This window comes from Gymnogyps californianus, chromosome Z, assembly GCF_018139145.2.
Source record: "Gymnogyps californianus isolate 813 chromosome Z, ASM1813914v2, whole genome shotgun sequence".
In the NCBI taxonomy this organism is placed as follows: Eukaryota; Metazoa; Chordata; class Aves; order Accipitriformes; family Cathartidae; genus Gymnogyps; species Gymnogyps californianus.
Genome location: NC_059500.1, coordinates 30446688 through 30472517, shown reverse-complemented (window position 1 = coordinate 30472517; position 25830 = coordinate 30446688). Strand labels below are relative to the sequence as shown.

Sequence of the window (25830 nt, the reverse complement as noted above, 5' to 3'; positions counted from 1 at the left end):
GGCGGGGCACGGCCGAAGGGACTAACGGCCGCGGCCGGGTCGGTACCGCCGGCGCCCCGTCCCGGGCCGGGCCGTGGCGTCGACACGTCAGAGCGACCTGACAGGAACCGCCCGCGCGCGCCTGCGCCGTGCGGCCGCCGCGCGGGGGCGGAGGAGACGCGACGAGGCGCCGCGACGCTGGCGGGGGGCGGGGCCGCGGCCGGTGGCGAGCGTCGCGGCCGTCGGGAGCTGAGGTACCGCCGCGCGGGGCCGCGCCCCTCCCCGCGCCGCTGAGGGAAGGGGCGGGGGCGGGGGCTCCGTCTGGCCTGGCCCGGCCCGGCCCGGCCCGGCGGGGGCTCTCCTCCCCCCGCCTCGTTATAACCGGTGGGCAGGGGGTGCCGGCCCCTGGGGGGCGTGAGCGGCGCTGTGGGTGTCCGCCGCGTCGCTCGCGTCTTTTCCGGTCTGGTCCCGTCCGGTCCGGCCTGGCCTGGCCTGGCCTGGCCTGGTGCGGTGTGGCGGTGTTTAACCCCGCTGCCGGAGGTGGCAGCGAGCGGGGCCCGGCGCTGCGGTGAGGCGCGGCGCGGTCTGCTGCAGGCCGCGGAGGCCCTTCTACGCCGCTGGGCCCGCCAGGCGTGCCGGGGGGGGGCCGCAGCCCTCCATGGGGTCTGCCCCCTTTCCCCGGCTGTGTGTGCCCTCGGCTGTCGCCGCGCAGGCCGGTGGCGGGTAGGAGCTGGTTGGGAGGGTCTCTGGCAGGGCCGGGAGGGACCTGCGGCAGCACCCCGAGCCACGGCTGTCCCTGGCTTCGGGAGCTTGTGGGCTTGTGAGGATGCTGCACCCACAGACGTTCTCTTGCTAGTAAGTAGTATGGCTTGGCTTGTGGAAGGAGCAGTCTCTGCAAGGTTTTCCTCTCTTTTTGGAGTAGAAAATGGCATTAACTTCCTCTCAGCAAAACTCTGCTCTAGTAAAAATTAATTAGCATAAAATAAAACTTACTTACTTAGCATTAGCTGCAGGGAATTCAATTAATTTTTAATCTCAAAGATGAGTGTGTTTCATGGCCAGAGTGGCTCTGTGTTTGTACTGCCCCAGCCAGAGTGGCTGTCCGTCATGCTGCAAAGGGATTGCCTGAAGAGTTCAAGAAACTCCTTCTCAGCAGTCAGTTGAATTTTGGTCCATCTGAAGTTTGCAGTGAGAATGTCGAGTGTCATGATAAGTTGTGCAGTTCCCTGTCAGTTAGCAACTGGCCTGATGTGTGACAACATGCCGTAGCAAGCACAGTGCACTGATAACAGCTGAGGGTTGGATAAACAACCAAGAAACAAAGGGTTGCAGATCTGGTAGCTGTTACTTTGTTCCTGTTTTGTCGCAGTTCTTCCATTAAATAAGTTAGTAACATGGACAAAATCTGAGTGTTCCTTTACGTCAACCTGTTTTGAATTAAAGTATATTGTAAAAGCTATGAAAATTCTCAGGTTTTCCCAGTAAAGTACCTTCTCACTGATCTCATTGTATAACCTACTGTTTTCATTTTTAAGTTAGGAATTCGATCTCTCTTTGTTTAAAGGTAGCTGTCACATTTGGGAATGAGTTAAAAAGTCTTAGACAGCTGTGTAAGCTGTGCAACTATAACTTTCCATTCCAAGTTTTAGTGTGTACTTTAAGCTATATGCTTGGTACTTTTGACAAACAATGCTTTCACAGGTGTATTTCAGTGTTTAAGGTTTTCTGCCACATCTTCCTTTATGTACCCATTTCCCACTCTACTTTGCCTGTTGTCATGACGTGTAGCTTACGTTTTGTGTTTCGTTGATGCAAACAAATGCAGTAATGCTTTTTGTCTTGCTGTCTATTTTAGGTGTGAGGTTGTGTACGGAAGCATTGCTTTCTACAATAAAGAATTCTTAGGCACCTGTCTTAAGAGGTTTAAAGCCTTTTCATTCTTAGCTGAAGTATTACCATATTTCAGTAAAGATTATTATAATTAAGTGACATTATTTTCTTTCTCTTCCTGTCTGATCAGAAAAGTCAGATATCCAAACTGAAGGCATTGGCAGGCTCTTTCTCATGTTCCTATCTGCATATGAATTCAGTTCCACCCTCTGGTGTTTGTTTTTTTTTTTTTTTTAGAACTCTATACCTTTCAGTATGTTTTGGCCTTATAAAGCAGTGGAAGACTTTGTTGGGGATTGTTTTACACAGGTCATGCGTCACCCAGACAGATATTCCAAATAGTAATGCTATACAGACTGTGGAATTTGTCATTTTGCTTCAAGCCATCAACATAGTTTCAGGCTCGTGAGAAAAATTATTGGAGACTTTTTGTTTTCCCAGTAGAATGGTGTATTAACTTGGGATTATTTTCCCTTACAGAATTGCATCTGGAGTTTGCATCTGCAGTATTTTTAACTTGCAAAGCATGATTCTACCAGCAAAAGTAGAATATCTACTTTCTTTTTTCTTTTTTTTTTTCTCTGTAGGAAAAAATGTGCCTCAGAGACTGCTGACCTCAGACCTTGCAGAGACCTGCTTTACCAGGCAAGTGCCCCAGTTCTTAAGGTATATTGAACAAAATTATTATTTTGCCTATTGAAATTGCCATCTCCCCTATTTTGGCAAGACTCTTTAGACTTTTTCCTTTCTCTTTTGCAAAGAGCATGCATGCACATAAATGTAGTCAGCATAGTCCTGAAAGCGAAGGTGGTTTATGGTGAAGAGATAACTCAATATGACACAGCTGAGTTTGGCTGTAATTTTACTGTACCAGCTGAGCTGATTTGTGACTCCAAAGTTGCTGCTAACTCATAATAATGCTGTATTAACAGACTGCATGAAAACCTAGTAAGATGTTCCCCAATCAGGTTTAACAACCTTCTCACAGAATGTATCTTGTCAATTTGTATGTTGCTATTTTTTTTTTTTAATTTCCCTTAGTAAATGGGCCGTTTGGATGGTCTCCTCTTGATTTTTAAAACATGTGGAGATACTTAATACTAGAGATTATTGTGTGTGCTTTATTCAAATAAGACTATGCTTGCAAAAATGAAAAGCTAATAAATCCTGTTTCCTCAAAATGACTTCTTCTGAGTACACTATCTGTCATTTCCCTTATTTCTGTTTTATAATGTTACATATGTCTACACCGCTATTTCAAAGTCCAGCTTTAGAACACTAAAGCACCTGGATAAAATGTATCAGCTCAGGATTTAGCTGATTTAGGATTTAGGCTAGTAAACTTATGCTAGAGTCTTCAATGCTGTTTATATATTTACTGTTCATCATCCATACCACTGCTGTTGGTAATGCTTTCTGAATGCAGTCTAGGCATATCTTTGATCTCTTCATGAAGGAGAGTAAAAATAACTGTAGGATCCAGTTTGCTTGGTCAAATCCATTCACAAGGTCCCATTCTCAACCACAGACAGCGGCCACGACCTGCTGCTACTCTGAAGTAGGAAGTAATTGGATAACTTCTGATGAGAGAGGTCTCAATTATAGCCCCACATTTAAGAATTTGTGTTTATTTTGGGAATTTATGTTTATTTTTCTCTTAAATTAAAGAAAAACTCTAAATTTATGCCTTAGATATTTCAATATAAGCTAATATGCATGCAGGAGGTGGGTTACAGAATAAATATGCTCAATTTTAGAATGCTTAAATTCTTAAAAGTTGATTTCTGTTACCTAAAACAGGTCAATCTTATTAGAAACCTATTGATACAAATGAAACCAATTTTTTTTGTTGTTCCTTTTACCATGGAAGAAAATTTTAAGGAGTTAAAGCCTTTTTGGTCTTAAAGAAAATGTGACTCATAGTATTTTACTGATCGGAGAGGAATTAGCTTATCCTGGAAAACAGACGATCGATACAAATTGAGCAGCATTTTTAAGAAGGGTGGTAACGCTTCTGCTAATAAAAGACAACAGGCAAAAGGTATTATAGGTTCTGACTTGCACCCTGGCCCACCACCACTGTCTTCATTTTATAATTTTTTTCAAGCACTGAGGGGTGGTTGCCAGTACTGCATCAAGAAGAAAATACTCAAAATAAAAATGAAGTAAAAAACCACCCCAAACCCCGTTGTTCTCATCCAGTTCACTCCCAGCCCATCCCTGAAAGGACACGTTGTTATCCAATGTATCTTTCAGATGTTGAGCAAATTGTACCATGCTCTCAAAGTCGATAAAATGTTGCTCTTGGTTACTAATTTGTATCTCACAACAGTATTGCTTGTGTTATCTCATTTTTAACTTCTCAGACGTGAAGAAAGCCTCTTCTTTTTCGCTACGCTTGTATATTCCTTTGGTAGTGGGTCCTAAAATCTCTGTGGTTTTGAGAGTATGTTAGCATATGGTACTTCCCCGATAAACTTGGAAAAGTTCAACTCCTTCAGAAAACTATGGGGGTATTCTGACTTTGGATAGCTGGCAACAAGTGTTTAATATGTCATGGCAAACACTGGATTGTTTTTTGTTTCCTTATGAATCATGGCATGGGGTATTGTTCTAGCTGTGCTGTATGTTGAACATTGAAAGTCTTCATAATACTTTTCAAATCTGAAAAATGAAGAAATAATACATCCACACTAGTGTGTGTCCTCATGCCCTCATGTTTCAAAGTGATCTGTATGAGTTTCCAAGAATAAAAGACATTGTAATTGCAGTAGTGCTCGTTATGGTTCTCCTTTTTTTGCATAAACCTGCATACATTGTTCATACTTAACCATAGAGGGAGAAACGTAACTTTTAAGGCCTGCAGATTCTTAATTGAAATGTAAGTAAATTAGTATTGCTTTCCGCTGGTGATCACTCTTAGAAAAACTGGTAATAAACAAGGTCATTTTATGTTCAGATGGTTAGTCTGTGACGGTTTTTACAAACAAAACTGCGTGATTTTACAAATGATAAATTGCATTCCTTTCTATTTCCAAGCATTTTGTGGACAATTCAGTCTGAGATTGTTTACATTCTGTAGCTGTCAAGAATCCTAATACAGATAAACCTGATCCCAGTCTAAGTACTGTGCTGCAAAGTCCAGCTGTAACTTAGCTAGCCCAAGTGGAACGGAGGAGTAACTCCTTGCCTTTTTTCCACTCACTGGGCTGTTGTATTGTTTTACTTCAAGCCAGTGCCAGTATTTTGAAGATGAAATGAAACTGGAAATTAAGTTTTGGGCTCTTTTGTTGTTGCTTTTAATGTAGGAAAAAGGCCCAACATTTTTGTCAGATTTTTAAACTTTGCAACTGATACTTTTAACATTCTGAAGTTGATTGTATAAATTCCAGTTTTGAAGTGTGTTTTGTTAGATGTGGTTTGGTTTTCATCCCCTAATTGGAACACTGGGTGGGGTTATGCTTTCATTTAAGAAAGCTATCCTTGTTAAATTGCTAAAAAGAGAAAAAATCCTAGGTATAACCACAAATCAATTCTCAAAATTTAATCTATTTTCAATTACTGCCTTTTTTTTCCTGAAGTCATTCTATTAATTTGGTACTTTTCTCAGAGCTAGTGTAGACAGGAATTAATTTCTTGTATAAAAGAACAGGCACAGCATTAAAAAAATTCAAACCTTCTTTGTAATTATAAAAAGAAACAAAAGTAGCATAAGTCTACAGAGAAGAAAGAACAGCATTAAAATTATTTAATGTCTGAAAAGCCTGTGGTGTAGAACACTGACCTGAAAAGGATTATATGATGAAAAGGTTGATGAAATACTGTTATTTTTGCATAACCAGACAAATGTAATGGATCAACATAAAAAGGTTTAATTTAATACAAACCACATCAAGTTGCTATTAAATGACATCAAATTATTACTGGTTATTATTTTAGGAGAGATTAGATATCTGTGATAAAGTCTGGTTCTAGACATCTTCTTTGACATATACTTAGTCCTTGTCAATGCTGGTTGTCTCTGAAGACTGAAGGGTCTTCATTACATCATTTAAGAATTAAGTCTCCTATAGTCTGTTTACTAATTGTACCAACTGAAAGAGCACCACTGCTAAACACATGCACTGGGAGGTAAGATTCCTTAGCAGCTATTTTAGGACTGTTAGCTAGTCTATTATGTGTTCAAACCACTGCAGATGTGTTCATTGGCTGTTGTGGCTGCACCTGAAGAAACATGAACTGCAAGCTTGCAGTTCTAGATATTGTGTTTGAAAGTGTTCAAAACGGACTTGAAATCAGAAAATTCCTTCCTCCAGTCAGACAATTTTCAAATTTTGTATTTTAGCAGTGTTCTCCTTGTAGCCATTGGGTTTTTTACATGCTTACCCAGAGATAAGAGTAGGAGGAGATTGTTACTGTCTCTACTGAGGCTTGAATGACTAATCTGCAAAAGTATGTATTGATCTTTTGAAGTTAAACCCTTCTGTTTGTAGTTCCTAGTCTACACAATTCATGTCAGCCCTCCTGTGCAATGGTCTGATTCAGAAAAAGTGCTAGAGGTAATGAGGGGTATACGCTCGGCACTTGTTGGCTGTCCGGAAGCAGCAAGTTAAAACATGAACAACATGAGCCTTAAGCATAGGTAGCCCGTCTTCTCTAGAATTTAGTAATAGAAGCAGCTGGGCGAGAGACTGAGCCACTCCCCTGTCCATATATCTTGGCAGTATCGATACGTAAGGGAAGACAAAGTGTTTGAGGGAGTGGTGTTTTATGTAGCCAGAAAGACTGTGCAGGAATTTCCTTTGGGCACTAAGTTTGTGTGAAAATGATTATTGGGAAAGTCCTATGTGTTAAGTGAAGGGGTGAAGTAGATACAAGTAACTGGCATTATCTGCGGGAAGGAAGAGAAGGTGAGGATCTCTATTTCCTATTCATATTCTGCTGCTAACCTTGGCACAATAGTTTGGTATTTAAAAGAAGAGTGCATGAGCAGAAATGAAGGCAAGCAGATGTAGTGAGTGCTATTAACGGTAGGCAGAGAAGGATTAAGGGTGTGGTTGTGAGGAACATGCAGAGAGGAGGAGAGAGCTCTAGAGTGGATGTCTTGAGGGCTGTTCAGGGAAACTGAGTTAACTTTGTGTGATACTGACAATTCATGTGTTGGTTTCAGAGTGCACGAAGCAAGCAGTGACATAGGAAGCCTTTCAGGTGTCAGTGTGAGAAACACTTGCCTTCCAAAGGTGCAGTTAAATCATCTATATGTCTCTGCCACAGTGTGTATTTCTGAAAAAAAAGTGTGTAATACTTAATGGGATGTAGTTGTTATTAGTACATTGGTCTATTCTAACAGAGCCGATGCAGGACAATGGAGGAATCACCACATACCAGTTCCTTGCCATTTACTTCTGGTTTTGTACTGAGTGTACCCAGAAATGAGACTGATGTAGTAAAAATTAGTGGACTGATGATGGTACTTAAGGAGAGAAAATGTAGGAGTTGAAGATACAAGCATGCTGCCTGAGACACAGTTGTGGAAAATGAGTATCCCAGAATGATGTGTTGTAAGAGAGAGAAGCTTCTTCAGGATTGGATATGCAAAGAAATAAAGTATACAGGTTGGGAATGTTGAGCTGGGGAGGCATCACAGCACACCTACCAGTCCAGGTCCTCAGCACCAAGGAACTGCTGCTCAGAAAACTTCCACAACACCTTAGCCTCATGGCTTTAACTCCAGCAATATAATTGTGTAACCAGCTACAGAGAGAAATGCTATAACTCCTTGTGTAGGGTCTTGTTCCTATGTAAGACTTTTCCACAAAGATCTGGTCTTTTATTCATTAGTATATATGAAACCTGTGTCAATATTAACCTACCTTAAATGTGGCTCTTGATGAGTCACCAGTGTTCCACCTTTGGGAAAAGTTACTCTTTCCAAATATTAATCGACATTTCAGTAGTTAGCCTATGACTCGATCGCTTGTGGAAAGCTGTAGTTGGCAAAAATTACGTCTATGGTTACAGAAACAGTAGTCTCAGTTCAGATTGGGACGCTTAGGATAACTTAGTTTATTGTTTCACTTCATATATGCTTCGTTATTTTATTTTGCTTTTCACAGTGGAAGCCCAAAAATACAACAACAATTAAAGAAATCTACCCTTCATTCTCCATGGATTTTCTCTGCTTTTGTGGTACTTAATTATACCACTTGCCCTTTTTTACAATAATGGTAGAATATACCAGCTTCTCTTGCGTTGCTGCTACAGAGGGTGGCTCCCACAAATGTAAGGAAGCTTGGAAAAAGCTCCACAAGTCGTACAAGAAAAGATCTGGAGGGTGAGAGTAGCTACTTTATAGAAAAAATGACACTTTTATATTAGCAGTAGACTGGCACGTTGAAATCTTGCCAGGGCAGTCATTACAGGTATCCACTAAAATCACAATAACTTGTATTCCATTTCAGTTTTGCAAGTAATTCAGGGCCAGGCAGTGTCTGGTGATGTTTGCTAGACAGCAAGGTTCAAATTAAAAAATGACACATGACCTGTGAAGTAGAGAGAAACACTGATGAAAGCCTGCAAGCTTAAGGCAGACACACTGGACTAGGAAGTCAAGTAAATGATACCAGTCTTACCTGACCTCATAAACTGATGCTGAGATTTTATGTCAGCTCTGTACAAAAAGTGCTTTTAATTGTGTATGGACACAGCTTCAATATGACTTTCTTGGTCATTTGCCAGAGTTAGCTTCACTCTCCTGGTTTCATAATATTCACAGCTCTAGTTCATTTCACTTCCTGATTGCAACAGGAGTGATTTAGCAGTGTGCTGGAGACTATTTTATTTTGCTTGTCTCCAGCTGTAGGTTAATGCTATAGGTTCATAAATGTTAGCATTGGCAAGTCATTCTGATTGTTGCGTATGTGAAATCAATATAAAACAAACGGGTCTAACTAGGGAAGCCTGATAATAGTCTTTTTCTTTCAAGTTTTTCCCGTGTTTCCAGCTGAAGGATGGTAATGCATAGAAAAGACAGGTAAAATATAAAGTGCATCGGGTGATTCCTGTGTATCCAAATGGGCATTTAGCAGTCTAAAAACAGCTAAACCCCAAATGTCCTTGTTTCTTTCACCACAGAAGTGGTGAAAATTAGGTTTCTAAAAATTACGTTGTCTCAGCTTAGCAGCAATGATGTGTTGCGTAATAGCTAAAATTCTTGATAATGCAGTCATTATACTTTTTTAAAATTAACTGTCCTTAGAATATGTCTAATTCAGCAATGACCTATTCCTAGGCAAGTTATCTGGTAAAGATTCCCAGGTAAAGTATCTGACTGATGTTTTAAAAAAAAAAAAAGTCTTTAGATCACAACACAGTCATTTAAGACTTGTTTGCTACTGCGCAAGACAAATGTTCTGCAGCCCTCTGCAGCGAGCTCAGTGTTTGGTAAAAATGCATCTGTTCCCTCTTCTTTTACCATTTTTTCACCCAGCAATGACTAATCTGTTACTTCAGGAATGTATTGTGTGTATGAATAGATGGGTATACATATTATTTGTAACTAAGTTTAAAATGTATGTGTGCGCATGTATGTTTTTATATATATATGTGTATGTATATATTTCTTTTTACATTTTAGAGCTGTGATGGCCAGTCACCAAGCAGAAGTTCAGAGTCTGAAGCTAGATAATGATTCAGTTATAGAAGGAATAAGTGACCAGGTACTGGTGGCAGTTGTGCTCAGTTTCACTTTCATTGCTGCTCTGGTATATACGCTTTTAAGGTGAGAATATGTTGACAGGAATTAATCAACATACAGCATTTGTAAAATTCTAACTTTCTCAACGAATTTTTGCATTGCTATATAAAACAACTGTGATTTTGTGACATTAAGGAAATAATTGTTTGATCACTTACTCTGTTTAACTAATTGCTTGGCAGAGTTTCATAATTTAATTCACAGTTAGAATGAAATAATTCGTTTCTCAAAGAAGTTTAACTCTTTCTTATCTTCAGATGATCAGACTGAATAACGTTCATCATTCCTTAAGACTGAAAATGGCTGAGTTCAGTCTATATGGCTGGTGTGTCATATTTGGTTACAAAGTACAGATTTTGTCAATGTTGACTCCACAATTAAGATTGGATATAATCCTCCAATGTATTTTCTAGTTGCAGTCTCCTTCCAAAAAAACACACCCAAAAAACCCCAGACCTGAATAAATTGACTGATTTGTTTATAAATGAATATGCTGGAAAACAATGACCTTTAATATGCTTTCCATAAAGCAAAATGTTAAGTTCAGAATTCAGTAACTTTAATGGTCAAGTAATCAAAGCATGTTTTTAATTTCAGAGTTTTTCCTTGCAACCTAACAAATAACTTAGCCTATGAGTTTTGTGAAAATAAGTCTGAGCTTCAGATTGGCCCTTTTTGTTTTTTTACGGATGTCTGTAGCCTTCTGAACACAGAAGAATTTTAACAACTAAGAGAACTCAGTTTTAGTGACACATTGGCATTATGTAATTTACTGAGGAGGGTCTGTCCGTATGGGAAGTATTAGCGGGGTAGGAGATGTTTGAGAGCAAGCTACAAAAGAAACCAGAAGTGGGAAAGCTTGTTTGGACTGCAAGGCAACACTGCTGTTCAGGACCAGGAGATAACAAAGGAATCTAAGAGAAACGTATGCACTTCACCTGGCTTTTCTTTCCAAGGCAGTTTCAGTTATTCAGATGGCTTCAAGAGTGCCTCTTTTCCCTCTGGTCTCTTATGCCTTCTCTATCCCTTATATTGATGTTTTTAGCATATATGAATTGAATTTTAAGTGTTTAGTTTAAAAGTAAACATTTCATTTTTGAACGTTGTAATGGAAAGTAAGTTAGGAACATGAAAAAAAGTGAGTGGAACAAGGGTCAGCAGTGGGCAAGAGTAGCGGGAGTTCACTCAGGGTTGGAGTTCAGGGAGATGATACATTGATGATGAAGAGTTACTCAGGGAGGGAGAAAAGAGCTAGTTACTAACTACCTCTGCAGTGTAATGAGCTAAGAAAAAAGTTTGTCTGTGGATCCTGTTACATGCCCTGATGATTTATTTTCTGGAGGGGCACACAAACTCGGACAGAAAGCTTCCATACTTTGGAACAGTCTTGAAGCTTGTTTACTTCTGTGTTGTATGACTGACTACTGAAAGTCCTATCAGCACCCTCTTACCTCTCCGCTGTGCCTTCTGGTACCTTCTGAAATTGTCTGTATTCAGCAGCATTTTTCCTCTACCTCCTTTGTATTGTCTCCATCAAAATCTGCACAGTATGGTAGAAAATCTGTATAGTACAGGAAGTATAGTAATTTTTATTTATTTAGCACTGAAGGGGGAGTGGGGGAGAAAAGGAGTACTTTCTTTTTTTTCTTTAGTTATCTTAGGCAGTACAGTGGTCTGTGTGTTCTGTATACTGTGTCCATTACCCCAGTCTTTTGCCACTCATACTTCTGTATGCAACATCTGAAATACTTAAGTTGGGTAGGAACAGGTCCTGGGTAAGAATACGTGAAAGAAAGCTTAGGGTAATGAATAAGATTGCAGGAACTGAATAAAAAGGGAAAGAAGGCAGCAAGGAGTGTATGTTGCAGTAGATTTTAGGGGGCAGAAGTGGAATATGGAAAGAATTGTTAAGGGATATGGTTGCTGTACTTGTTTCCAGCAGGGAGAACTCAATGAAGCATCACATCAGGGCATGAGCTGAAGGTCTCTGTGCTTTTGGTGGAGAAACTTCTTATCGGTAATTAACATATATACCAAGTGGCAGATGTTTAGTTCAGTCACTATAAGATACTTTTGCAAAGCTTGTATGTCTTTGAGTTACAAATTTTCACAAAATGCAGCCAGATTTTTTCCATCATCTTTTAAATTTGTGAGTAGGTTCTCACATTACAAATAAGACTGTGAAAATTTAGTTTATCCAACAAATTAAAGGGAGCCTGACCCTCCAGTGTTTTGTATCAGAGATTCCCTACTTGTCCCAGATGACTTACCTAACCCATGTTTATGAATCTACAGGTTTAGATCTTTTTCTTTCATTTTTCTATCCCATCATATGGTTTGGTTATAAGATCAAGTCAGTATTTTCAGCAGAAGTGAGATCTTGATCCTTGAAAAATAACAATGGCCATCATTGCACAGTGATACACCAGTCCCCAAAAGTAATGTCCCTCACTTTCCCTGTGTGAGACTGCACACTGAATGAATAGGCAGCCTTCCTCCTTCTGGTAATGATAGTTTGGTGGGGCCCTTTGTGATACATAGTACAATCTTTGCATGTCATGGGATGTTTTTCTTCAAGTTATGGAGTGCTAACACTCAGAAATGGGGAAATTAAAAGACTCCGCATCTAACTTTCTTTCCTTCTGGCTTGTGTTTAATAATGCCTTTAATTACATAGCATCATACTGTTTTTCATTTATTTCATTTATTTTCTCACAGTAATTGCATGACAGAAGTTATGAATTGGATATGTCTTGAGCTCTGCCTGTCCTCTCCTGGACATGGCGCAGTGTTCTGCTACCGCAGCATCTTATCCATAAGTGACAGATGTTGTACATAGTGTACCTCTACAGCTCTACAAATGCTCTCATGTATTCAACATAATATGTGATACCAGAGTAAAGTCATATAAATGAACACTTTAGCAGCAAATTTGCAATTAGTTGTTTATGAAGGAATCAGAATAAACTGGCTTATAATTCACACCTTCCACTTGTGTGTGATTTGAATTGAATTTCAATATATATCAAAATTCTGGCAAACTGAAGGTGCAAAATATGCTCATTTGTAGTATCTAAACAGGAAAATACTTTTATACATATAACATGTATGACAGACAACATCCACAAAATCTGACTCATGGAGACCCAGAGTGGGAAGTAAGGGGTTTAATGTAAGCTTCCCATCATATAACTTTCATATGTCACCCACATTAGTATTAAATAAATTTACTTTTTACAGATAACCATGTAATTATTAGTATGACAAGTATGGGGTTTATCTGTTCCTCTTCGAAGAAAGAAGGAGACAAAATGTTAAAGATAGCAGTAATGCAGTATTATGATTGCCCACATCAAATGAAGGAAGACATTGCAGAAGCTCCTAGAGCCATTGAGGAAATTATGTAAATAGAGCTGCAACCAGAAAATGTCCTAAAAATTCAGCCAGTCCAGCTCTCAGCTCTGACAGAGGATCAGCTTGCCTAGATCATCCCTGGAAGCAGTGCGACCTGTTTTGATTTAACTTTTAGTTAAAGATAGATCACAATACCCTGAGGTAACCTTTTCTGATTTTGTACACTTAGCAGTTAGAAATGTTTTTCCACCAGCCTTAGATAACTGTGGGAAATAATTGCTCATATTTATAGAATGAAAGCCTTATCCTGTCCCCTTTTCTCTCCATGAGCATTCTTCTATATGAACTGACATTTCTTCACTCTAACATTTAAAAAATGTGGGCAGTAGTTCTTATTCTCTTCTGAACTTCCTCCAACTTCTTCACATGTTTTTATATAGTACCTAAAGGGGCCTACAAGAAAGCCGGAGAGGGACTTGTTACCAGGGCCTGTAGTGACAGGACAAGGGGTAATGGCTTTAAACTGAAAGAGGGTAGATTTAGAGTAGATGTAAGGAAGAAGTTCCTCACTGCGAGGGTGGTGAGCCACTGGAACAGGTTGCCCAGAGAGGCTGTGGATGCCCCATCCCTGGAAGTGTTCAAGGCCAGGTTGGATGGGGCTTTGAGCAACCTGGTCTAGTGGAGGGTGTCCCTGCCCATGGCAGGGGGGTTCGAACTAGATGATCTTTAAGGTCCCTTCCAACCCAAACCATTCCATCATTCTATGATTCTATACATTTAGCCCAAAATGGAAAACAGAATCCAGCTGAGACCTCAACAGTGCTGAGCAGAATGTATCACCAGTGAAATCCATATGAATAAATAAAGCATAAAAACTCACAGTTTTGAATATGATGCTGTTGACTCATGTTTATTGTAATTCAACACCCCTTAATGTTGTCAGCATCATTTTTAATTCCAGTTCTGTTCCCATTGTGCTTTTGAATTTCAAGCTTGTAATATATCCAGCCTCCTTTCTTCAGTGAGTCCCTTCCCTATGGCTCCCCTTGGCATCTCTAACCTGTAGTTTTCTTGCACGTAGAGTCTTTCTTTTTAAAGAGTGATTTAAAAAGAGTGATTTCTTTTTATATCCAGTCTGCTGATAGTTACATAAATTCAACATTCTAAATCTAAGAGTTTGCCTACCCGTTCTTATGTAAATGTTATGTCTTAATCTTTCATGTAGCCGATGAAATTGAAATAATTAGGATTTTTCAGCTCCATAACTTAGGCAGTAAGTGAAAAAAAAAAAAGTAATTTACGAGTAGACCAACAATACAAAAACTAGCAGTGGAGACAAAAATTAAAAATATTTCTGCATGATGAATATAAAAGCTTTCAAGGAACTTGATTTTTTGCAGGTTAATGGCTTAATTTTGTTTCAGATGAAAATCTAGTTTTAACGTGATTTAATGATTGATTATGGAGTCTTTCTGAAAAATCTTGCTGCTGTACAGCTTTAAATGTCCAGAGTAACACTAGGATCTAGAATAAATGTCCCGTTTCCTTAATTATTTGTGTACTTCCTTTAAAATCCTTTATAGCAGGAAAGAATGATTTTTTTGCCCTTTGTTCAAGTTTCTTTTTTTTCAATCAGTTATTCAGTGTTGGGTCACAGTGTTCAGTCTTTCTTATTGCTTATATTTCCTTTCACAGAAATGAACATCAGAACATACACCCAGAAAATCAAGAGCTAGTGCGAGCTCTTCGTCAGCAGCTGCAAACTGAGCAGGTGCTGTGCTATGTGTTGGCATCATTCAACTATCTGGTTTGGGGCGGTGTAGATTTCCCCGAGGTTCTGGAAGAAGCTGGTCTTGAAAGTTATGGAAGCTTACTTACTGTGCAGAGGCATCCTTGAAATTTATCAAGTAATGAGATAATGTAGGCTTTTTTTAATGGATAAATTAAGTAATTAAATATTTGGCTGGTTCTTTTTTCAAACCAGTTTTTGCCACAAGGTGGAGTATGTTAGATTATGTTGCATGCTTCCTGCAATGTTCCTGGGAACTTAGTGGTAAAGAAAAAGAAATCTGGAGTACAGCTTGCTGCCACAGGACAGGGGTTAGATGTTCAGACTGATAAACTGTGTGTAGCAGAACAATGGCACAGCAACAAGAGCCAGGCAACAAAGATTGACAGAGAGAAACTTTTTACCAAAGCTTTTAGTGACAGGACAAGGGGCAATGGTTTTAAACTGAAAGAAGTTGGGTTTAGATGGGACATAAGGAAGAAATTTTTTACGATGAGGGTAGTGAGACACTGGGCCAGGTTGCCCAAAGAAGTTGTGGATACCCCATCCCTGGAAGTGTTCAAGGTCAAGTCGGACAGGGCTTTGAACAACCTGATCTAGTGACAGATGTCCCTGCCTATGGCAGGGAAGTTGGACTGCATGATCTTTAAAGGTCCCTTCCAACCCAAACCATTCTATGGTTCTATGATTGCATCCAGTTCTGACATGTAGAGGAGAGGACGGGAGAGTCTAGACCACGTTACTGGAAATTACTGAATGCCAGCCCTAGAGTGAGAAGCTGTACTTTTGGAGAGTATTGAGGAGAGTCTTTCATCATAATACTTCTTGAAATAGTGACAGATTTTTAACTACAGTGCATATTTATGTGGAAGATAAATATGGCAAAATGGGGAGAAAAACCATTTCATGGCAGTGGCGTACACAAGCTGATGTCTATGCTTGGGCTTGGGAGCGCTAAAAACTGCAGCTGGTAAGCAGTGCAGTTCAGTTACCTGGCTCTGGACAGAACTACTTAGGATAACAAAGTAACAGTGTAGATCTGAGTTGCTATTCATGCTTCAGCATGTTTAACCTAACTTAATGTGAAGTATGAAGGGGGTTCTTTCTTTGCAGTCTTTAACTGGATTGAAGCACACACTTACACAACAGATGTAAGGGAAAATAATGGGCTTGTCACAAGAAGAACTTGCTTAGTGAATTAGTTTTTGCATTTAAGTATGTTTGATTTTTGATTTTAAATATATTTCTCTTTCATTTCACATAGTTTTGCATTTGACTGTTTGACTTCTGGTAAATGAACACTGGATTTATTATTATTTTTTTAAACATAGTAGACTTATATAAAAATAGTATCTCTAACATTTTGCATTTCTCTTCTATTCCAGCAGGATGCTTCTGCTGGTGATAGACATCGCTTCTATACAGATATGTCCTGTCCAGTCTGTTTGCAACAGGCTACATTTCCTATAGAAACAAACTGTGGACATCTCTTCTGTGGTAAGCAAGAAAAACCCCAAGCTGCAAAGATAAAACCGGAACGCAAATACAAAGACAAAACCAGAGCAGAAATACAAACTTTTGGCGCTAGTACAGTCACCCTAATACAAAGCTTTGTTTGATTTTAACTGCTTATCTTCTAGTCTGCATTAGAAATAGTTTTTATATAAATTGTTGAGAAAATACAGTTGTGAATAAACAGTCACTTTTAGAGTGTGCTGCATTTTTTTCTATGCTATCAGGATTGAAACTGCAGTTTATTTAAAAATGTCAGGGACAGAGAGTATAATTTATTTCCAGTTAGTAAAAAACTGAAGATGCTGAAAAACACTGGGAAATGTAGCATTTAAAAAAACTGGTTTAGAAAGAGTAAAAAATTCTGCTTGGTATTGTCTTTATCTCAGAGTGGTTTTTTTCCTTGGAAATCCTGAAGAATTAAGACTAAGTTCATAATGCTTAAAGTGTTGGCCTTTTTTTTCCTGAGGTCCAGCTATTCAAATTTATGTATAAACGCCCTATGTAGCATTTTGCTTCCTCTCCTTCAGGTTCCCAGTAGGATTCTTTCACTGCGTTCATCTAGTTTTATGGAGTATGTAGTCGTTTAAATGAAAAAATTTACAAATTTGGAAAACAGTTGAAGTACTCATTTTTTTTATATATTCCTTCATTTGTTGAAACTCTGATAATAAAGCCAGGTTTTTAGGATAAATTTTACATCTCTTGACATTTTTGTGACTTCTAAATTTGAAACAGGTAAAATTTTTAATTATTTGCTGCTTCAGTTAATGATTAAGAAGTTTTCTGTCTTTTCAGGAAGTAATACTTTAATCATGCAGTTGAACCTATTCAGGATTTTTCTCATTAATAGTGTTGAATTTGAACACATTGGTTCTTGGTATCTTCAGTGAATGCTGTGTAGAAGATCACACCAGAAAAGATAGATTTAACCTAACTGCTTATACACTTCTGTTGTTTTGCTTGGTATATAACATACTATTTCATGCAATGGGTGTTTCAGCTCAGAAGTTTAAATGTCTGTAACTTACCTTCATCAGGTTCCTGCATTATTGCCTACTGGAGGTATGGCTCATGGCTCGGTGCCATCCGTTGTCCAATCTGCAGACAAACGGTAATATTTTAAGTAATCGTGGACCTGATAGTTTGGCTATCTAGTATAGCTCACCACAAAAACACATGTGAACTGCAATAGTGAGACTGACAGAAGAAGTAGTCTGAGAAGCTGAAAGAATATGGATATGTGAGAAGTAGATGGTGGACATTAAGGTTTTTTGAACTTTTTGGTTTGCCAAATGGCTCAAAAAATACAGACTGTTCCTGCAACAAAAATTTAAGTGAACAGTGCTGGTAACTCAGCCATTTTTCTGTAAGGGAGTATATGAAAACAGAAAATCATAAGATCTTAACTATGATTCTTTCGTGCTTTCTGTTCGGGATGTTATATAACTTCTTTACCAGAACTTGCATCTGAAAGACCTGGCTGTTGTGGAAGACTGCCAGTAGGCAGTATACTACTGGTTTCTGAGAAGTATCCTCTCCCTTCCTTCTCTCCATGCCGAAAAAAGCTACCCATGTCAATTTCTTATTTTGTCCCTATTTTTAGTTTGTATGTATTATTAATTTGAGCTTTGTAGAGCAAGCATTAACTTACTTCCTACGCAACTTACATTGTCAGTTTGAAATATGTCCCTGCAACTCATTAACACTTAGGATCTCTGAGTCTTATAGTGTATGTTTTAACAAAAGGACATCTTTATTTTAACAGGGCACAAACTACACAGCTAGTAACTTCTGATGAGTTATATAACATGCTTCACACCCTTGCCCATACATTATACCTACTTTGATTGTGTGTATCAGCAGGACAAATGACTGTAAGAACACAGAGGAAGGAAAGAAAAATAGGTATGACTAGAGGAAGAACGAGTGGGTTTAGAGTGTAGCCAGTGAGGAGAGAGGCACAAAAAATAAAGGTGGGGAAGATGGAAAAGGGGAAAATAAGTTATTTTTTTAGTGTCTCTCCTTACATAGATATTCTTCTACCTTCCTCTGAGTAACAGGTAAATTGGGTGTTACTGCTTGCATGGTTATGCGTTCATTCTCACCCTGTGAAGTAAGAAAGGTAAGGTCTGATTTATAAATGGGGGATGGAAGTACATACACACGAACAACATGAGTCATACAGAAGGTTTGTGGCAGGGCTGGGAGTTGAATGTAGATCTGCTCATGCTGTCATTTGCTAAATGTGACTGCTGCACAGATGTAAGATATGTATTTAGTGGCCAGGTACAGAGGGAGCTTTTGAAGACTGTAATAATTTAAAGTGCTATGCATTTTCTTTTTCCTGTGATAATCTACATTTTATACCTGAACATGGCTTCCAAATACAAGTCTTAAGTTTTCAGAAACTCCTATACAGAAAGATACATAAGATATATGTGAATATGACCTTACATATTTTTCTATGTTTGCATGACAGATAACCCAATAATAGAGCAGAATTCTCTGCGCTTACAAAAGAGCTGAAGGTTAATGTCTTTTTCTGTTAACTTATTCTGTATTATTCTCCTTGGTCTTGGTGTGAACGTCCATATGGAAAAGTACCAGTTTTGCTGCTTGTTTGCTGAAATGCAAGGCCATTCTAAAGATGGAAGAAGAATGGCCTCATTGGTTGCTTTATTTGATTTTCAGTTTAAGAAACAAAACTAGATTAATTTGGTAAATTAACTTTATTCTCCGAATCATGTGTCCCACTTCTGAAACATAAACCATTTAGGTGTTTAGAAAAATTTCCTGTAAGCTTCTCTTAGAAGGAGGGTTCTTATGCTTGTTTTTAACAATCTTTTAAAAAATTAATATTCTGTAAAGAGTTGCAAGCAATGAGTTTGTTAAAACTTAGCAGCAGTGTCCATGTTAGTAGTTTTAATTTTATTTTGCTACTAATTATTCAACTAAAACGAAGTTTGTTCTATGTAGTTAACTGAAGGTTACTGTTTTCATTTATAGTTCACAATGCCTGCATTTTAAAAGACAGTTGGACATGTAACAAAATCTCCCTGCTGTGCCTAGGTAACGTTGTTTTTACCACTCTTTGGTGAAGATCAGCAGGATGCAACCCAAGTATTTCAAGATGTTAATGATTACAATCGGAGATTCTCAGGGCAGCCCAGATCTGTAAGTTTTGGGTAAATTTGGGTGGAAGTCAGTGATTTTAAGGGAAATTAACAGCATTTTTTGTGATCCCCCCCCCCCCCCCCCCCCGGATATGAATTTTCTCTTCATGATGCTTAGGGACTATGCAAGTTTTCCTTAGGAAATTCATGTTTATATAGTTAGGGCAAACCCACAACCTTGAAAATATTTATTTGTAATTTGTGGAAATGTATGGAAGCTTGCATTTTTGTTGTGAGTGAGAGCTGCTAATAAGCCTTGAGTTCCCTATTAAGCTCTTTTTAAATTATGACTCATTAATTTGAGAGGATTAATAATTAGCTGGTAAAAATACTTAATGAAATACATGACCTGCAAGGAAGAATAGTCACTTGATTGATTTCTTTACACTGATTAGAAGAACCTGAAGTTCTACTCTGTGCCTTTCTTCCTCAGATTTCAAGCTATATGCTGTCTTGATTTATTTTCCTCTTAGATTGTATTACAGTCTTTATTCTGCTCTCTGAGTGAAGGAAATGGGATTTTTTTGATAAATAGCTAAGAGAGATGGTTGAAGTTCTACAAACTTTAGAAAGTCAGCCGTGTGAGCCTGTCTTCTACGTGCACGTTCTGATTTGCAAGGTGAAATGCACGCACGTGCATACTAGTAACTTCCCTGCTTGTCTTTGTCTGCTCATTGGATTTGGATATAGTAACAAAACATTAGCAAAAAAAATTTACAGTCCAAAGAGACGAAAGAGGTGTGAGACAGGATTTTTTTTTTCATGTTCTAAACCACAAACAGTTATGCTTTTGATCCAGAATAGGTTGACACTACTTTTCAGGCTCCATTAGACCTCTCTGGGGGCTCTGTGTCTAGTCCTCAATAACCTGTCTGAGGTCATGCCAGAAGTCTGCATTAAAGCCCCAACTGGACCAGATAAATTGTCTTTGATTTATACAAGGTGTATTGCCGTAGTCACATACAAGATTCCTTTCTAGAGAACTTTTTCAGCCTTGGCAATAACTCATTTTAATGTCATGGCTCTGTGTAGAAACTATGTACAGTAGGAAAGGAACCAGTATCCGAAAAATTTCAAAGTTCACCTGTCCCTACATCTCACAACAAAAACCTGAATATTTTCTACTGAGCAGTCCCTGACTAAGATGACAGAATCATAGCAGAAAAATGGAAGGGAGCCATGATAGATTCATTTAAAGGTCCTTTAGTTTACTTTGAAGCTTGATCCATCCTTTGGAAACTTATGTGAATCACTGGTTATATGCCAGAGGAGGGGATGTTGTGTTTCTGAAGAATTGCAACCTACTCTACTTTACCTATGGTTTTTTTTCTCGCAATCCCTAGTTGTCTGCCATTCTGATCAATATTTCACTCCAGTTAACCTGTTTGCTGTTTCTCACTTTCTAAGTCATTTGTTTTACTCTAGTAGTCACTGCTTTTCTTTCTTAATAGATGCCAATGTATTTTGTAGTGAGTTAAATGTATGTTTTACGGTATAGAATAACACAGTTTGACTGTTTCTTGAAAACATATATATTCTAAATATGACTTTTTACCCAGCAAAACTAAATCCAGGAAGTCTTGTCTTACTGGTTTTTGGTTTAATTCTTATAAACTAACAGACTCCAAAGCTATAATGTAGTAATAGAAACTTAAGACTAAAAAAAGACCCATTTAGCATGGGCCTGTTGCTAAAGCAAAATATTAACTTTTGGTTTCTTTCTTCATAGATTATGGAAAGAATTATGGATCTGCCCACTTTATTGCGGCATGCTTTCAGGGAGATGTTTTCTGTTGGGGGCCTCTTCTGGATGTTTCGCATCAGAATATTCCTCTGCTTGCTTGGAGCCTTACTCTACCTGGCTTCACCTCTGGATTTTCTTCCTGAAGCCCTCTTTGGAATTCTGGGGTTCTTGGATGATTTCTTTGTCATTTTTCTTCTGCTGATATATATCTCTATCATGTACCGAGAAGTGGTAACACAGAGGCTGAATAGATGAAATGGACGAAAATGACCCAAATGCAGAGGCGGTTGTGGAATGTTTTAAAAACAGAACTATAACATAAGTATGATACAGCAAGGCGCCTGTGTACAGTTTCAGTAGTTACAATTTCATAGCTGGTCATCTTATACAAATATGAAGGGTTAGTATGTGGTGATGCTTAACTGGAATCTTTAATTTTTATATTACATACACTTCATAAGGATGAAGTTAGTTTTATAATGTAATAAACTACCTTCATCTACTTCCACCTGATGAACAACTGTATGTAATTAAAGCAGAAAACACCTTTTTTGGTGGTTTGTGAAAAAGGAGTTCTAGTAAAGGACTTCTAACAAAAAATCCATTTGGGTAATCTAGAAGTGTATAAGGAAATTCAGAAATTCTTCACAGTACAGTTATCACAGCTGAATTGTTCAATGTATCCCTGTTGTGGGCTAGAGTTTTTTAAAATAGAAGTAGCTTTGTGTGTCTCTGTGGAAGAAGAAACCCAAGGACCGCATTACAGTTATCACCCTGCAGTTTGCTGTTGTCCACATGCTTCACAAAAACAAGGAGAACACCTCAGTATTGCTTGAACTGCACTATGTACGGTTGCATGCAATTCGTACAATTTTATTTTTATATTTGGGAATATACACACAATATCTGATCTAGACAGAGACACCAGTATTATGCATGCCAGACTGGTTAGTGCTCTATTTTTAAACGGGAGCATGGTTTTTCTCTTCAGGCTTGTTTATTTGGTAGGTATGTATCTTGGAAGCAGGGGGTTTATGCTGCTTTGGGTCAATGCAATGTATCTGAAGAGAGAGTTTGCATTCCTTTAGTTGCACTAAAGCATTTAGCCAATGGAGGGAACCCTCAAATTTTAGATAGTGGTTGAAGAAAAGAAGTCAGAACTGGATGTTTACACTACAGAACTTTACCTGAAAGTGCACTCTGCAATACAAGTATTAAACAACTTAGATATTGAGGCGTTTGATTTTCAGTTGGGGTTTTCTTGGTTGGTTGGTTGGTTGATTTGGATGTGGGTAGAGGGGGTTCTGAATTACCTTGAAAAAGCTCTGTGATAAGGGACCACAAAAAAATCCTGGAAGTGTTTTCAAAAATACCAGGGTATTAATTATCCTTGAAGTTGATTTTTTTTTTCATGATGAATTTGGATATAGGCTATCATAGCTACAGAAGTAATTTGAAAATATTTTCATTTTAAGAAATGATTGCCACTAGAAAGGTCAAGGATATGATAGATCTATGTACTTTTTTGCTAGAGGAATAATAATTGCCATTTTATTTTAACTTCCTGAGTACTTGAAAGACAGTGATTAGACAGGTGATTCTTTGCGTGTTTACATATATGGGATGAGACTTCTAATGAAAGGGACCTTTTCACAGCTTCTGTGTTTTGCCCATGCAGGCATCTTTCCGCAGCTTCTAGCACCTAGGCATGTGCAGGAAGATGATAGAACTGGCACCTGACATGTCAGTGACTGGGGTTGGAGATTGTCCTTCAGTGTCAGTGTTTTAAATGACATTAATTTAAAAGTAAATTCACCAATTCTTCATTCAAAAATTTGCTTTTGAAAATCCAAAGTCGTTTTACAAATGAACTGGAAAGCTAAATTTTTCCTTGTTGCTGTTCATTAGAGATGGGCAAGAGGAGAAATAGGAAGTGAAACAAGGGTGGGAGGAGGAGAGCAAGACAGAAAATGACATTTTTGGAAGCAAATGCTATTGGTTATGGCAAACTAACTGTTCTTGAGCACCTTAGTTGAGCTTTTCCCTTTTTGTTGGCATCGCTAATGTATGGTGATGGTTTAGTGGCTACCTCCGTTAAAAGTCATTAAGGTATTATTGAGTAAGCGTGGGATATTCATAAACTGTTAGGTACGTTTACAAAGCAAGATAGTAGTTTAGGATGTTAGGTAAGACAGGATTTTGCAGTTTTTGCTGTAAGCATTGTTTTCATTTTCGTTTTTTCCCCAAGAGATCCAGATGAGAGCAAACTCCAAAAAAGTGTGTTTAATTGAGTAAATTTAACACCCCCTTTTCTCCTGGAGTTTAACTTGTGGGTCTGCGTAGAGAAGAGTGTGAAGTTCTGTTCTAGAACAACTGGAGTCTGTTAATAGAATCTGTTGATCTAGTGCCTCCTCCATATATTTATCCTATGATTGTGTTTATACTTTTTCCCATGACTCTCTAAATCCAGAGTGGATATAGATGTATATGAAGCTGCTTACTGATTTGTTTTCATTGAGCTCCCCAATTCCACGTGCTACTGTGACGTTCATGCAGAAATATCCATCTAAGGGGCCTGCTCCTGAAGAACAGACCTTCTTGTGTACCTGAAATCATGTACAAGCCACATCTGAGTAGATATATAAAGTTTACCTGTGTTCTGTTTCTTCCTTCACTGCGTTTTTACTAGCCAGAGAGGTTTCACTCAGAGGCTTCTGCTTACTTTTGAATATTGAGTAATATTGTAAGCTTAAATTCAACACATTAAATGCTTGACAGAATTAGGACCGTCCTTCCTTTCCACCAATATGTGTGCTTGCTTGTGGAGACTTTTTTTTGATCCTGCAAGCCACTGATGAACAGTATTATGACTTGCTCAGGCCTTTTTGTGAACAGCTGTAATGTGAAGATGCGTCTGTCCTGCAGCGTCTGGCTGCTGCTCCTTTACACAAATCTGAACTAGCCATAAGTTAGCTATCTTGGGTACGTAAGCTTGAGCTTAACTTAGGCTCCGGTGCTCCCAAGAAGCTGGAGATTAATACATGAGCATGTAGTATTCCTGAACTGTGTGCTGCCAAGTTGTTCTGGCAGCAATGTTAAAGGTAAGTGCTAGAGCTGAGCATTGGCTTCAGAATGTGAAGGAAATATGTGATGCTGTGTGGAGAGTGACTGCAAACATTGCTGCAGTTTTGTCTCCTGGAATGGGGCAGCCGTGTCACTAAGGGGGGAAAAGAAAAAAAGGAAAACTTTAGCAGCAAATAAGAGATATAGGGAAAAAATACAGTTCTTAAAAGATTCTTACAGCTTCACCAAAAACTGTGTGAAATATTTGATTGTTCCAGCAATATTAACAAAGGGGAAAACTAAAGTTACACGTAATAGCTCTTACAGAATAACTTGTAGCATCTTGAGGCTTAATGATCATCCTTATAACAAGTGCTGTATAGAGCGATGTGTTTCTGTGTTGTTTGTGTCCCACACCATTGATGTCTATGAGGATGAGGCAGAACGGTGTGATTTGGGGATACAATTTTGCCATAGGTTTCGTAGAACTGTAGCAGACCTGTGTGTTACACTAGATTTTTAAGACAAAAGGATTTAAACCTACTTGTTGATACTTTTAATGATAATAAATTGCTATTAAAGTAAGAGATTCTCTTGATTTATTTTATTGGCTTTCAGGGTGGGAAATTGTTTTATTCCCCCTTTTCCCCGTTCCCTGGGCTAAAGTTGGTGGTTGCTCTTCTGCAGTCTCGATCGATTCTTATCTTGGTGTCTGTGGACAGGATGTTCAGAGATAATGCCGTCATTTTCATCTTTATTATTGCCATTGTAAGGATTACAAAATTTCTAAGATCTTAGTCCCAAAAGTATATGGTACATTAGCTCTCTTTTCCCTGAGCAGTCCAACCAGTACCTTCAGATCCATGAGCACTAAGCTTTCAGGATGATAAACCAGTACAGATGATTAATTAGCCCCTTCACATATCAATCCTCCAAGCAAACAAAAGCATAAAGCAGGTGGATGAGAATCCAGTTAGTGAAGTAAATTGCAGGAAACAGCAAATAGTCTCTGTAGGTTTACAGGAAGGGTGAAGGTTGGGGTGGGGCAGGGAAGAACTGGATGTGACTGGCCTGTGCTGCAGTCCTGTGCTTTTCCTGATTCATGCCATGGAAGGCCCCCGGGCATCAGGAAGACACGATCCATTCTGCTAAGAAATGTCTTAGCTGGGAAGTCCAGGGCCAAGCTGGGCCAAGTCTTCTGGACTCGGAGGTGAACTTTGTAGCTTGCTTTGGTACACGGTTCCAGTGTTCATGGAAAAACAGGTAATTACATATTTGGTGAGAAGCTATTAAACCAGGTTGAAAGCTTGATGGGTACATAGGTGTCCTTCCATCTGAAGCCTCTGTGCTTGCTGTGGGAAGCTCAGCTAGACACTCAAGAGTTCCTCAGCCAAGGCTGCCAGAGTAGGCGGCTGTTTTAGAAGGTCTGTTGTACAGTTGCAGTTGTAGGTAGGTTTTCGGCTTCCAACTGCCAACCAGAGAGGCAACTGCCCATTAGTCACCAACACTGGAAGCCACGCAGGCATTTGTCATAAGGAGACAGAGCAGTAAGTCTTATTATCCTTGT

General features: G+C 38.9%; 1 protein-coding gene across 2 annotated transcripts; it reads left to right on the top strand.

Annotated features, from left to right (window-relative positions):
* The first annotated feature begins 9512 nt into the window (after positions 1-9512).
* RNF170 (ring finger protein 170) lies at positions 9513-23862 on the top strand. Of its 2 annotated transcripts, none has more exons than XM_050913422.1 (6): positions 9513-9649; positions 14675-14750; positions 16157-16265; positions 17321-17394; positions 19353-19457; positions 21186-23862. In XM_050913422.1, the coding sequence occupies exons 1-6, from the start codon at positions 9513-9515 to the stop codon at positions 21453-21455; spliced, it is 771 nt and encodes a 256-aa protein (XP_050769379.1). In that variant the 3' UTR covers positions 21456-23862. The 2 variants fall into 2 exon arrangements, with proteins under 2 accessions (XP_050769379.1, XP_050769378.1); XM_050913421.1 differs by having other exon boundaries at positions 16154-16265.
* Positions 23863-25830: the final 1968 nt, after the last annotated feature.

Excerpts from the sequence above, each read along its gene's own strand:
- RNF170 (XM_050913421.1), top strand. The coding sequence starts at position 9,513 with ATGGCCAGTCACCAAGCAGAAGTTCAGAGTCTGAAGCTAGATAATGAT. Across the intron at positions 14,751-16,153 it reads AGCAGCTGCAAACTGAGCAG|CAGGATGCTTCTGCTGGTGA; the intron begins GTGCTGTGCTAT and ends CTTCTATTCCAG. Across the intron at positions 19,458-21,185 it reads TCTCAGGGCAGCCCAGATCT|ATTATGGAAAGAATTATGGA; the intron begins GTAAGTTTTGGG and ends CTTTCTTCATAG.